General features: G+C 46.3%; 2 protein-coding genes across 2 annotated transcripts; one reads left to right on the top strand and one right to left on the bottom strand.

The window, feature by feature from the left end:
- Nucleotides 627-3,807, top strand: LOC8076250 (histone-lysine N-methyltransferase, H3 lysine-9 specific SUVH5). Its single transcript, XM_002452781.2, has 2 exons — nt 627-1,044; nt 1,153-3,807. The coding sequence occupies exon 2, from the start codon at nt 1,195-1,197 to the stop codon at nt 3,556-3,558; it is 2,364 nt and encodes a 787-aa protein (XP_002452826.1). The 5' UTR covers nt 627-1,044; nt 1,153-1,194; the 3' UTR covers nt 3,559-3,807.
- LOC8076251 (glycine-rich cell wall structural protein 2) lies at nt 5,825-7,007 on the bottom strand. The gene has a single exon (XM_002454512.2). It carries the CDS (start codon nt 6,852-6,854, stop codon nt 5,982-5,984), a length of 873 nt encoding a protein of 290 aa, XP_002454557.1. The 5' UTR covers nt 6,855-7,007; the 3' UTR covers nt 5,825-5,981.

Raw genomic sequence — 13,060 nt, forward strand, 5'->3', positions numbered from 1 at the left:
ACTGCACCTGCGCACACATCATGTGCAAGCTACATCTGCACTTGACATTGCAAGCTGAGAGAGAGAGAAAGAGAGAGAACCTGGATATGAAACATGCAGCTCGTTCGTTTTTATTAGGAAAATTGGCTATGGGACATGCAAAATGGTGGTCATTTGTCAGCGGGCACTAGGAAAAATTAGATTGCTCAAAGACACTCCGTTTCTTGTCAAATTTGTTGGCGGACACTACGTCTAATCAAACATTATTACAAAATAGATATAAAAATCATATAAGTGCTAGAAAATTATACTATAAATTTTTTTACACTCTACATGATGAGAACTATAGTGTAAAAATATTGTTTTGCACTAAAATGACTATTTTGCCCCTGTTCATAAATAGACAAAGATAACCATGGTTAATTAGTTAATATATTAGTAAGATACTAAAAATACTAAACAATATTTTTACACTACAGTTCTCATCATATAGAGTGTAAAAAATTTATAGTATAATTTTCTAGCACTTATATGATTTTATATCTATTTTGTAATAATGTTTGATTAGACATAGTGTCCGCCAGCAAAATTGACAAGAAACGGAGTGTCTTTGAGCAATCTAATTTTTTATAGTGTTCGCTGGTAAATGGCCACCATTCTGCATGTCCCATAATATGGTACATTTTGTCTAAAACTAGTCTTCCAAATATGCCCTAAATAGTTTTTCTCTCCAATTTTGATTGAGCTCTGCTTGGGCCCATTTAAAGTTGTCGTCTGGCCCAGTTCGGCCCAACATGGCCTGCCATCACCGTCTATGTGTGATCTTGCGGATATAATTTTTTTCGCTCCCCTGATTATAGGAATATTAGGAAAAGGGTTCTTGTTTCCCTCAAAACACCCAAAAGGAAAAGGGTTCGTGTTCGCCGGAGTCACGACGGCGCAGTGGCACGGCCACGGCCGCGCTACCCGCCTGTGTTCCTAAAATCACCAGACCTCCCCGCACCGCGCCACCATGCCATGAAGTCCGAGGCGTCGATCGCCCATCATCTTGGCCCCGTGGTGCAGGTACTCAGCCGCCACCGTCACCGCCTCCCGAACGGCCGGCCCTCTCCAGTCTCGACATTGCTCGCTCGGCCGCTTCCTTAGGTTTTGTCTGACTGTTAGCGCTTGCAGGTATCGTGGGCTGCTTGTTTGGTCTGACCACGCGAGGCGTCGATGGAGGGCGGGGGCGGGGGCGGGGGCGGGGCGCCGGTTTCGCCTACTGCGGGCGGCGCGCGGCGGCACAAGGTGCTCGCGCCGTGGCGCTTCCAAATCGGCTTCGTGCGGCGGGAGATGAACGCGGGCGTTGTTTCCGATGGGAAGCAGGGCGCCTTGGAGACGCCCCAGATGAGCTGCCAGACGGCGACGAGTGACGTGCCCTCCGTCTCCCTGAATGACGGAGGCGGCGTGGATGGGGAGAGCCCCGCGGCCGATGGGGAAAACGAGGTTCCGAATAACAGAGGTGCCGGCGCGGTCGACGGAGCGAATCGCGGTTTGGGTGGTGTCGACGGCAATCCGGCTGCCAAAGAGGGCGATTCGCTACCCAAAGATGGCGAATTTCTTGTGGACCTTGAGAACGACGGGGTCACAGCAGATCCCCATGGGATGGCCAAACCTAGCGATCTCCCGGGTTTTCAGAACAATGGCCCTACCGAGGAGATCAATTTGGCAGTGAACAACTCAGAGGGTTTCGTGACCAGTGAGGGCACTGTACCAGGTTGCAGAAAGGGGCGCAAGACTGTTGTGCCATGGAGGTTCCAGATCGGGCACCAGCCCAAGTGGTCACAAAATTTGTTCTCAGGAAATAGATCTAATGGAAAAGCTGAAGATCCAACATCCAAGGTCGGAGATCGATCAAGAAAGGATGCTCCTGCCATGGCACGCAATCACTCTTGTCTCAAAGGTTCAGCTACTAGTGGACAATCTTCAGTGAGAATTCCTAAAGGAACTGGTTCAGCACCAAAGAAGAGGAAAGTTGACAAGGATGACCAGTATGAAGCGACGGTGAATAACAGAATTTCTGTGGTCAGAGAAAATGTATTGACTACATTGCGGGCGTTTCGGATAATTTACGAGAAGCTCCTGGAGGAAGAACAGATCAAGTGGAGGGAAAGGGGGCATGGTCTGAGCCCTGATCTTGCAGCTTTCAATATTTTTAGGAAGAGATTTTGTGCCAATTATGATGACCTTAAGTATGACGGAAGCATTCCTGGAGTTCGTATTGGTGACGTGTTCAATTCTGTCATGGAGCTTTACATTGTTGGTATACACCGTGCACAATCGTTACCAGTTGATCACATAAAAAAGAAGGATGGGACGTGTCTAGCTGTTAGTGTTGTGTCGTATGCTCAACCTTCTGTTTTTGATAGTTTGGATTTCCTGTTACATGTTGGATCAGTGACTGACACGTGTGATCAGGAAATGGAAGGAACTGACTTGGCACTAAAAGAGAGTATGGACACTGATACGCCTGTCCGCGTTATCCATGCAGTGGTAACGGACCTAGGTGATGACTGCCAACCCAAACAGCTTACTAGTTATGTATATGGTGGTTTATACTTGGTTGAGAAATTCAACAGAGAAAAAACATCGGGAAGTCAGTATGTTAGTATTTTTCATCTAAGAAGAATGACAGGGCAGAAACACATCGACCTACAAGTTTTGAAAACTAAAATGCCGGAATCATTTGCTGGCACTTTCATTATAGACATATCTGGAGGTCTTGAGAAGGTTCCTATTTCTGCTATTAACTCTATATCAAACGAGTACCTGACAACATTTCACTACATTTCACAAATACAGTATCCCCTAAAGTACAGGCCAGATCCTCCATCAGGTTGTGACTGTGTTGGTGGGTGTTCAGTCTCTCAAAAATGTGCATGCGCGGTAAAAAACGGTGGGGGCTTCCATTTCAACGATATTGGTGGACTTACGGAAGGAAAACCTCTTATTTATGAGTGTGGGCCATCATGCAAGTGCCCTCCTACTTGTCGCAATAGAGTTAGCCAGCATGGAATCAAGTTTCGCCTCCAGGTCTTCAAAACCAAGTCAATGGGGTGGGGAGTAAGAACTCTTGACTTCATACCAGATGGAAGTTTTGTATGCGAATACGTAGGAGAGCTATTGACGGATGAAGAGGCCCAGGAGAGAAAGAATGATGAATACCTATTTGCTATTGGGAACAGCTATTATGATGCACCTCATTGGGAGGCCGAGATCAAGGCTATTCCCTCTCTTCAGAATGGCCCTATTGAAGATGATGAAACTGTCTTTGCAGTTGATGCATTGAACCAGGGCAATTTCGCAAGGTTCATCAACCATTGTTGCACCCCGAACCTTTTCCCGCAGAATGTCCTCCATGACCATGACAATATAAGTATGCCTCACATCATGTTTTTTGCTAGTGAGGATATTCCTCCCCTTAAAGAGTTATCGTATGATTACAATTATCAAATAGATAAGGTTTATGATTCTGATGGTAACATTAAGATGAAATATTGTTTTTGTGGGTCTAATGAATGCAATGGACGGTTGTATTAAATCAATCCTATGATTACAATCATCAAATAGTTTATGGTTTATGATTCTGATGATGATAACATTAAGATGAAACCATGTTTTTGTGGTTCTAATGAATGTAATGGACGGTTGTATTAAACTTAGTTCCTTTGTTTTTGTGGACACCATGTTATGAATGTAATGGACGGTTGTATTAAATTTAGTAACTTTGTATTTGTGGGCGCCATGTTTTTTTTATCTATTGAGATTACTTTCTTGGTTTAGATGAAATTTGTTTCTGCTTGTAGCTTGCCTTATAATTTTAGTTTGTAATTATGTCTTTCAGTATTGGATTGGAATAACTGGTAAGTACACTAAGTCATGCAGACTTCCAATTTTTACTAACCTCAATCGTTACCAGATAGTAAACACTTCACATTCATGTTGTTCATACAATACTTTGCACTTTAAACCTATGCATTCATAAAACAAATTGTTTGATCCTTCGCATTCACTAACAGTTTGATTAATTAAATTTGAATAAGAATAGTATTAATTCAAAGGGTCATGTTGACCCATTACGAGAAATAATCCAAAATTACTATTGTGTCCCCTATCCGGGACCTATGGTCTTTGCCCATTATTTTCTTTAATTCGAATGATCTGTGTCTGAAAAACAGGCATGAATTACTGTATTTGGAAAACAGACATTTTTTATTGATTGTCAGTTGAGCCATATTTTCAGCCTCTATCTAGTGAACTTCGTGTCTGAATCTAGAATCCAACATGGAACGCTGCACAATTTTGTCCCCTGAGTAAAAAATCAATTAAAACTAGCTGTTGTCTTCTGGACGCTTATTGTAAGCAAGTTTCCAGGAATAATTATTTATGCTTTCATGGGCACAATCTCCTGGATGAGGATATAAAAAGGGAATTCTGCCCTTGCATATCTTGGTCATCATGGTTGGAAGCTGATCAGCACCTCAGCTTCTTGAACATTGAGATTTAAACCTATGTCTGCAAAATCTGAAGTTCCTGAAGCTAAACCCAATGTACGCTGTAATCTGACCTGATTCCATTACCTCCAACATTATCTGCTTTTATCTGTTTCCTAAGCTTACTTTCAATTTTGGAACCTAAGCACTTTTCTGCAAGGATCCAGTTATGTTGCATCATATTTATTTTACTGATGTTTGATGAAGAATCGTAGTAATGGTAACATTAGACTAGGTGAGTTCGGTAGCATCTCTGAAGTCAATAACTGGTAACGATGATATCTGTGCCAGTAGAGAGAACTGTTTTTAAGGTATGCCAAGTTGGTAATAGCCATAATACCATCTGCTGGTTTATCTTACACATCACAGGCACCGGAGTAATTTGCACTGGCGTCAGCCAGGGAAAGGTAAGCATCAGTTGCATACCAGGGTCATGATACAGCTCTTCTGCCCAAACTGAAGCTCGTATTTCTGTTTCTTACACCTATTAGTACTGAGCATAAGGGCACTTAAATGAGCTATGACTCGGATTGCAGGCGGGGCGGGTTGCGGACGGCCACTTACCCACTAAGCTTGCCGCAAACTAATTAAGCGGGTTTGTGGCTGTCCACGAGCGCAACTGTGACCTTCGCTGTGATTCCACGGACTCTGTGGCTAATATAAGAAACCCGCAAGGCCCGCAAAGCACACTGCTAGTGCTAGGTTTGCCATTGCCGCTGCGCTATGAACTCATCAGCAGCATCGCAAGGATTCGCACGAACATGGCAGCGAAGGAGCTAACTAACTCGCCGGCAGCTGCACCTCCGCTTGTGGAGTTCAAATCCTCTGATCTAGTAGCTGCTATTGCTATTGCTGGACAGGACGACCTGGAGAAGATTTATTAAAACCCTCTGATCAGTGGGGGTCTGGCCTGCAACTAGGTGCTCATGGATGTCGCTATCGTGCGTGGACGGTGAGGTCGGCGAGGTCGTCTGGGGCAGCCGGGGCCTTGCAGCACCCAGCACACTCGCAATCGTCACTGGAGAAGATTTAACTCCTCATCCTCCACGCTCACCACCCCAAGCTCCTAGCCGATGGACACCACCAGAACAAGAAGATGCCGGTTGTCGCGCTGGATATTTGACGAGGCAGGACACAACCATTGTTGCGGGTTCTTGCGGGACGTTGCGGGCTTGTGCTCTTGTCCAATGGGCTTCGCGGAACAGCACACATAATGCTGCAAAACTGTTGCAGCTAGTCCGCATGTGCCACAAAGCAAGATTTTGCGAGGCGGACATGCGGGTTGCGGTAAAAACCCGCCCCGCCTGCAAGCCGAGCTATGACAGTCGACGAGAAGCACGCTTGATAACACCATGGATGCACTATATTACATCGCACATAGCTACAGTACATGTTTCTGCGCTCTGTAGACAACAACATGTTTTCTGCCATTGCTAGTTGTATGTAGGTTGCAGACAAGGACGGGCAGCTTCAGTTGTCGCCGCCACCGTCCTTGTGTGCTGGTGCTGACTTCCCGCCGCGGAGGAAATGACCACGCTTGCTCCAGCCTCCACCGCTGAAGAGCCCCTTGCCCTTATACCCAGCACCACCTCCGTCGCCACTGCCGCCAGATACACCGTGAAGCTCATCGCTATCTCCGGCGCCAGCACCGGAGCTGCCGTATCCACCACCACCAGCGCCGTCGCCGCCACCATATCCTCCACCGCTGCTCCCATCTTCTCCATGCTGACCACCACCGAACCCACCAGCGTCTCCACCACCGTAGCCGCCGCCACCGCCGATGCTGCTGCCACTGCCGAAGCCACCCCCACCGCTGCCGCCTCCAAAGCCACCCCCGCTCCCACCACCGTAGCCGCCAGAACTGTCACCAAAACCACCCCCGCTGCCACCACCGTAGCCGGCAGAACCGCCGCCTCCAAAGCCGCCATGATGGCCTTTATACCCACCAATGCCAAAACCAAACGCCTTTCCACCACTCCCTCCACCGCCGCCGCCGCCACCACCACCTCCTCCACCGCCTTCGGCTCCGCTGCCACCATAACCAAACCCGAACCCTCCTCCCTTGCCATCAGGTCCCGCAGCCCAGCTCCATCCATACTCCCAAGAACCGCCGCCGGGGCTCGACCCATGCGCGGACCCCGAGTCACCGCTCCACCCGGGCGGCAGCCCCGTCGCGGGCTCTGCCACTGCCGGTCTGCCGCCGCCCTCCTTCTCCCCGTCGTCGTCGACGCCGCCCGCGCACTGCACGAGCGCGAACGCGGACACGAGGAGAGCCAGAGCAAGCACCAGCGCCCGCTCTCTCCGTTGCTGCTCACGCCTCGTACTCCCCATCGTCGCTTGCATGCCTGCCAACCCCTTCAACAAAGCTACGGCGAGCCTACCAAGACTCGAGTCTCGCTCTCGCTCTCGCGCGCGCTAGCTCTTGCTTTTCTAGGCCTCGATCGAAAGCTTCAAGTAGGCTTGTGATTTGTTGCGGCCGAAGGGATGTCTCGTGGCCGGCCTATTTATAGCGCGCGGCCATGCGTTGGTAAAGTGGTAATGGATGGGTGAAAAAAATCTGTCCACGAGATGTCGCGCACCACCGGCCCATTCTGAAGCGATCTGCTTGACTGCTTCTCTAGCGCTGCAGTGTGCTGCATGCTTTTGGCATCCGCTTTGCCGCATCGTGCATGCTCTCTCTGTGCTTTGCGCCGGTCGCCCGCCGTAATTACAAAAAAAATCCGTCACGAGAGTAGCTTTCAGGCTTATCTCCTCCGTGACCGCACTGGAATTGCATGAAAGCGAAGCATTGTTTGTTTATCCGATAAGAGTTTTTTTTTCCTTCGCTGTGCGTGCTGGGGTGCTGGTGCTCATTGGCGAAGCTAAACTAGGGGTGCAAATACATCCCCAAAAAATTATAAAAACAATAATTAGATCTAAAATTTTATCATATATGTACCTCTAATAAAAGATGTCTATGTATCCACAAGCTAAGTGTATCGTTCTCTAAGAGCAACTCCAGCAGTAGCCCCAAAACAAGGTCTATACTTTTCATTTAGGTGCTCCCCTACTTTTTGGATGCCCAAAATTTTTGCTTCCACTCCAACAGTACCACCTAAATGAAGGCCTCCAAATCCAAACTGGCAGACAATGACATGTGGGACCCACTCGTCATTGGGTCAAACATTTCGCTACTGCATGGTCACAAGAAGGGGAGGCTCGAGCTCGCGATAACCATAGCTAGGGCTGCTCCCGCTCATCGAGGAGAGGCCACTCTCACCAGAAGGGATGGCGGCGAGGCCCAACGGTGGAGATCGGAGGTGGAGGGAGGGAGCGCGGTAGTGAAAATCAGCACTGGAGGGAGATGGACGAAGTTGCATTTGTTCGGTGTGAGAAGGTAATTGCCACACCACGCAGGATGGGGGCTGGGCTGTTGGGCCAACAGAAAATGGAGTCTGCAGGGAAGATTTGGGTGCCCACCCCAATTTTGGAGCTCTAGTAGGGACCCTGCTGGAGTGCTGTTTTTTATCTGGGCACATAAATTTAGCTATATAAGGGCTCAAAGTAGGGATCCTCCCGGGGTTGCTCTCTAACTTCGCGGTCCTGGTTGCCAAGAGTCCCAAGTCCCGTGAGCCCCGTGACCTGAAGAATCTAGTAGCTGTTGTCCGTTGGCTAGTGTCGACACATATGCTTTGCCGATGTTGCCGAAAGCACTGTGCGTCTAGGCATGCAGGTGGCTTGGCTTTGTTCGTCCGTTCGAGAAAGTTGGGATCGAAACGACACTGCCAAGCGCGTCTAGGCATCTACGAAGTAGCATGCCCGTGACTCCGTGAGGCGCGCGCGTTGCATCCCCGTTTGATGGGGAAAATCAGTGTGTCAATACTTCTTTTTTTTGAGGGAAGTATGCTAATACTTTCATCCAAGATTTGGAGAGAAAAAATAGTAGACCTGAAAATTGATATTTCCGACTGTCAATGTAAATCAATTTCGTTCTAGGGACCATCACAAAACTGTAACTAGAAATGCATGATTTCTAGAGAACCTTGGACAGTCCCTTATAATTGATTTTGTACTAATGGATGATTTTTTTTTTGAAACTAATGGTTATGATTTTTAAAATTTTCTGGTATTGTCGATTTCTTTAATAATTGATATTGTCGATTTTTTAAACTATTTTATTTATATTAGTTTCTTTTGACTTGTTTTTGGTAAAGCACCACCAAGTATGGTACTCTAGTCTAGATTTAGAATGATGTATCTTCTATTTTCCTTTTAACTAAGGCATTTGCTATAGTATATCTAAATAACTATCAGCTGTTCATTTATTAATGAGAACGGATGATTAGGGCAGTCATCTATTACTTCTTAAGAGATAATATGTGAAATGTTTATTTATTTATTTATTAGTTTCGAAAATTAGGATAATTGAAGATTAAAGAAAGTTCTAGATATAAAAATTCTTCTTTCTAAATTTAATTGATGCATGCATGACTTATTTGATATGGTAATTTTTTAATGATTTGATTAGTATAAATTGTGATGACAACTAATTTAATTAGCATGTAATTTTTTGTTCTCTTGTAGCGTGTTTTGTTCAACATTTTTAAATTTAGAAGGTCCTCTTAATTATATCACATAGTTTTAATCGAGTGACCATAAAGCACATTTAACTATATAACATGTTAGTGTGTAACATATTTTAGATAACTAAAATTCAAGACTTCAATTAATGTGTTAGCTACCTATCCTTTTCATACATGTAATATATTTTTCTTAATTGATTATACAACATGACTTTTTTCATATGTAATTATTTGTCAAAAATAAATAACCTTTTCCGTACGTAGGTACACCTGCGCGCACATGAAAAAAAACGACCGCTTCTTGCTGCTGCACGGTGCGTTGTGCACCACGCGCAAACGAAAATAAAAGGAAAGGCTTTGCTCCTGTGTAAAATCCGGATGGAGGGTCCCTTTCCCTGTGATTACGGGATTTTGGCAGATTCTTTTTTCTTTTCTATGGTATTTAATTTATTTAATCAATTCAAAAAATCTAATAAATAAATGGCTCAGATTGAAGTAATAGTTGTATCGTAGCATTGCCATAGCGTTGCCACGTAAGATATAGCAAAGGAATTCGGGAACAGGAATTAAAACGGCAGGGGATCTGGTTGAATAGGAGTACTAGAGAGGAAGGACTACAATTTACAAGTAGTTTAGTTTGTTCTTCTGTTACAACTTAATTTATCTCCTATTACAGCCAGTGGCGGAGGGAAGGGGGGGCTGAGGGGGGCCTGGCACCCCCCAACCTTCCCATAACTCCCTTAATACACCTCATAGATTAGATGTTTAATTATCTAATTAGCTAGTTAATGATATTATCTGTACTAAGATTTTTATTCTTATTTTATATTAATCTCTAATAGTTTCTTATACAAAATAGAATCTAGATCTTTCTAATATTTTCTTCATATTTTTTATTTTTATTATTGCCTATCAAACATCAGTTTGTCCCCTACCACACACTCTAATTAGCTAGTTAATTGAAAATCGGCGTTTTCCTTGTTTAATCCTTCTAAATTGATCTCCAACAATGGGATATATATTATTTAGCATTAGTCTTCCTATTATCTTTCTTATCTCCTATGCTTCTATCAATATTCGTCTAAACTCTAAACGGTCATTTAGCCCGTTGTACTCAACTTTTAAACACTAACAGTGGTATGGTGTTTCTGTTTAACCTTCTATTTAAATGACTATTTTACCTGTTTAAGTGATCGTTTTGTCTAAGACTAAATGATATGTAACTGATTGTTTGTCATTTGATGTTAGGATCTAGTACTAATTAATTTTGCCCCCGTTTAACTACTTGTTTTTATTGTGATTCTTTTCCTGGGCAAAGAAATAGAATGATTAGGTGAAGGTTAGAGACCTAAGGCTAGTTAAATTTCTCTTTCTCTTTTTTATTTTTTTTGCTTTTTTTACATCGCAACGCAAACGTTTATTTTGGTGCTATGTACACCTTTGTCATGTAATATTTTGAATTGTTCTTGGTTTGCACGGCCTCCCTATGTTCAAATCTTGGCTCGGCGCCCCTGATTACAGCTCGCCTTTTATACGGCAACAACGGCTTGTGCTAATTCCTGCCGAGCAGCTTCACGCCACCTGGGCCGAGTGCTGCGTCTTGGCCTGTTCGTAGTCGCCGGTAGCTCTTCGGATGTAGAATTCTAGACTCCTCTGCCATCCTGGTTGCTGCATGCATGTAGGGCTCCTGATCTGTTCTAATGAAAAAACTAAAAAAGTAAACAGAGAAAAAAAATGTGATTGAGGCAAATACAAACAAGATCAGTACGCAGCTTACAGACAGATACAGGCCCTGCGATTTTTTTCCCGTATATATAGGCTCCTATATGCGTGGCGCAGTTTGGAAGGTCGTAATCAAGTAGCCATATGACACGATGATATTATTGTCCCGCACACACTGCCCTGCACGGCCATGATGATCACAGGCATTGCCATAGGTCGTGATAAGCACTAGAGCACAGCCGACAACTTTGACTTTGGGGGTCGAGGTGAGCCAACACGAGCCGTTTGTCTCATGTTCCCGTGCATCATCTTTCGCTTAGCTTAGGCTCGTCGTGCAAGCTTTTGTGCCCTGCTGACTGCCGATTGAGATTGAACGGATCGGAAGAGGAAGGGCGGTGCAATCAGGATCGGAATAATGGCGGATGGCGATGTCCGTCTGGCTTTTGTAATGAATATCGGATGGTGATGTCCACTGCGTCCTTGTGCGCGCGGGCGCGCATGGCGTCCAGCGTCGCTTTCCATATGATTTAGGGCGACTTCGATGCAATTTTCGCGCGTTCTGGCTAAGCCAGTTCCAGTTCCATCTTGCTGCTATAGGATGCTAGAGTTTTTAATAGTGCAGCCCAAACTCACCTCGCCCTGTTAACGGGGGGAAACCCAGCCCGTATCCAACCCACCTCATCTAATGATTTGATTAGTCGATCCAGTCCAACCAACCCCACGAGTGAAATGAACCCAACTCAACCCATACACTCGCCAGAGCATCAGCGCCGGCTAAAGCGCCCACCAAGTCCTCTTCCAAATCCACGCCACCCTCCTCATCAGCCGACGCTTTCGCGTCACTGCCGGCCGCCGCGCCGTCCGCCACTCCGGCCATGCCCGCGCCCAAGTCCTCCTCCAAGACCAGCCCAGCAGCGTCGGCCACCGCGCCTACGACCACCCCCGCCACCCCAGCTCCCGCGGCGGCGCCGCCCGACCCACGCGTCCGCGCCAGCGCCCCCACCAAGGCGGCCGCCCCTGCCCCAGCCACGCCTGCTCCCGTCGCCACTCCCACCCCCTCGCCGCCCGCGCCCGTGGCCGAGGTGCTCGCAGTGGTGCCGGCGCCGGAGACCAAGCCTGTGGAGGCCCCGCAGGGCCGTCTCTATAATTTTATGGACGCTTGTGCAAGCAAAAGGTAGGGCCCATCAAATATTTTTTTATATGTACTATATATAAAATACATATTACAACTAAAAAAAATTAATTTGCACCATATATTTTAGTTTATAAAAGATAATTATAGTACAACAAATAAATAAGTATAATAGAATTAGAAATTTAGATAATTATAGTACAACAAATAAATAAGTATTATAGGCCCCTTAGCACCATGGCCCCCCGGCTGTCGCACCGGCTGCCCACCCCCTAGAGACGGCCGTGGGCCCCCGCCCCGGCGCCCGCCAAGAAGAAGAAGAAGCGGTCATCTCCGTCCAAGGACAAGAAGAAGAAGGCAGCGTTCGCGCCTGCTCTTGCCATGGTACTGCCTAGCGTTCTGAGTTCCGTGGAGAGGAATTAGTGAGTACCCATGGATTTTGTCCCATGCGTCAAAGCCAACCCAACCTGTTGATTAAGCAATCCGTTACAGCTCATCCAAAGCTAACCCACTTATAACTCCAATCCAAATAACCCATTTCGACCCAACCCATTAGCAATGCGAAACTCACCCAAACAGCGGGAAGGGGGAAAAGTGGATAAGAAAGGCACGCATCTGACCTATGTTCTCGGCGACCAGCCAGTGGCAGGAAGATTGCCATTAGCGCAACCGACGAGGTGGTACACCATGGTTCGACGCCAAGGTGCAGTACACGGTGGAGGAGGCGCGGGAGGTCGTGGGCAGCTGCTCAGGCCTCGCACCACGGACCAGGACCGTCCACAACTGCGCGCTCCATCTCCGGAGCCTCTCCGTCACCACGCCGGACACCTTCCTTAGGAAGGACGTCGAGCAGGCCACCGTCAGATGGCGCTTGACAAGGTGAGGCTAAGGTGTCCTCCCTGTCGACGCGGTGCAGGGCGGCTCAGGTCAGAGCACTCCCAATGTAGAAACCATTGTGGTTTCTATAGACATTAATTGCAGTGTCACCTAAGCATTTTGCTGATGTGGCAATGTATTTATTAAAGAGAGAGAGTAAAAATCATAAAAACTGGATCGAAGTTAGAAAACATGTCTACACAAAATCCAAGACATGAAGTGATAAGATTGGATGTAAAAATATTCTATAAAAACTA

Source organism: Sorghum bicolor, chromosome 4 (assembly GCF_000003195.3).
Source record: "Sorghum bicolor cultivar BTx623 chromosome 4, Sorghum_bicolor_NCBIv3, whole genome shotgun sequence".
NCBI classification, from domain to species: domain Eukaryota; kingdom Viridiplantae; phylum Streptophyta; class Magnoliopsida; order Poales; family Poaceae; genus Sorghum; species Sorghum bicolor.